This window comes from Buceros rhinoceros, unplaced genomic scaffold (assembly GCF_000710305.1).
Source record: "Buceros rhinoceros silvestris isolate BGI_N320 unplaced genomic scaffold, ASM71030v1 scaffold27177, whole genome shotgun sequence".
In the NCBI taxonomy this organism is placed as follows: domain Eukaryota; kingdom Metazoa; phylum Chordata; class Aves; order Bucerotiformes; family Bucerotidae; genus Buceros; species Buceros rhinoceros.
In genome coordinates this window covers 1,247-2,168 of record NW_010420807.1, presented here as the reverse complement: position 1 = coordinate 2,168, position 922 = coordinate 1,247, and the positions used below count along the sequence as shown (strand labels likewise).

General features: G+C 59.9%; 1 protein-coding gene across 1 annotated transcript in view; it reads left to right on the top strand.

Moving 5' to 3' along the window:
* Positions 1-679, top strand: part of WDR18 (WD repeat domain 18) — a gene marked incomplete at both ends in the record, with an annotated part of 3,605 nt that extends 2,926 nt beyond the window's left edge. Inside the window, 3 exons of the mRNA XM_010139453.1 lie at positions 33-190; positions 392-456; positions 555-679. Coding sequence (XP_010137755.1) covers positions 33-190; positions 392-456; positions 555-679 — 348 coding nt within the window. The remainder of the gene's footprint in view (positions 1-32; positions 191-391; positions 457-554) is intronic.
* Between the last annotated feature and the right edge of the window lie 243 nt (positions 680-922).

Genomic DNA, 922 nt, shown 5'->3' with positions numbered 1-922 from the left:
TGCTGTGAACATTCAACCCGTAATTGTCCCGTACCCTCTGACTCAGCTCTGGGAAGTCTCGTCGGGGGAGCTCCTGCTTTCCGTCCTCTTCGATGTGGGGATCATGGCTGTGACGCTGGACCTCTCCGAGTACCACATGTTCTGTGGCGGCATGGACGGGTCCATCTTCCAGGTTGACCTCTGTGCCTGGGTGAGTGTGTGGGGCTGCTGATCCGCTGGGTGCTGCTCTGAGGCCCCGTCACCGCCCCGCTGGGACTGGTGTGACCAGGGCGTGGGAGGGTCTGGGTTCCCCCGTGTCTCCTCTGCCCCCTCCAGACACGGTGATGAACCTGCTGGCTTCAGCCCTCCTCAGGTTAAACCGCTGTCTCCATTCCTTCCTTCATTCCTGCAGCCGGTCCAGAGAGACCGGACCTTCCAGACGGAGCGGGAGAACGGGAAGATCTTCAAAGGGCACAGGTGAGGGACCAGACATACCTGCCAGACACTTCACTGTCCCCGTCTGCCCACCGCTCCTTGGGTCATCCCGAGTTTAAACCTCCTCTTCCCCATTCCAGGAACCAGGTGACGTGCCTGTCGGTCTCCACGGACGGCAGCCTCCTGCTCTCTGGCTCCCACGACGAAACCGTCCGGCTGTGGGACATCCAGAGCAAGCAGTGTCTGAAGACGATGAATCACAAAGGTAGGCATGCCCTTATCTCGGATCCTCTCCTCCCTAGCTGCCGAAGGCCCCTCGCTCCTGGCTCTTGAAGCATTTCTCTGGTTCTTGTTCCACACCTCCGGGAAGGGCAGAGGCGCGGAGGGACGCCTCAGCTGTCTGGAGCAATGGTTTGACCTTGCCCATGTTTGCAAACAACCCGCTGTGCTCTGTCAGGGAGTGAGTCAGAGATTTCACCCTGTTGCTGAGGACAGCCAGGACCTTCCT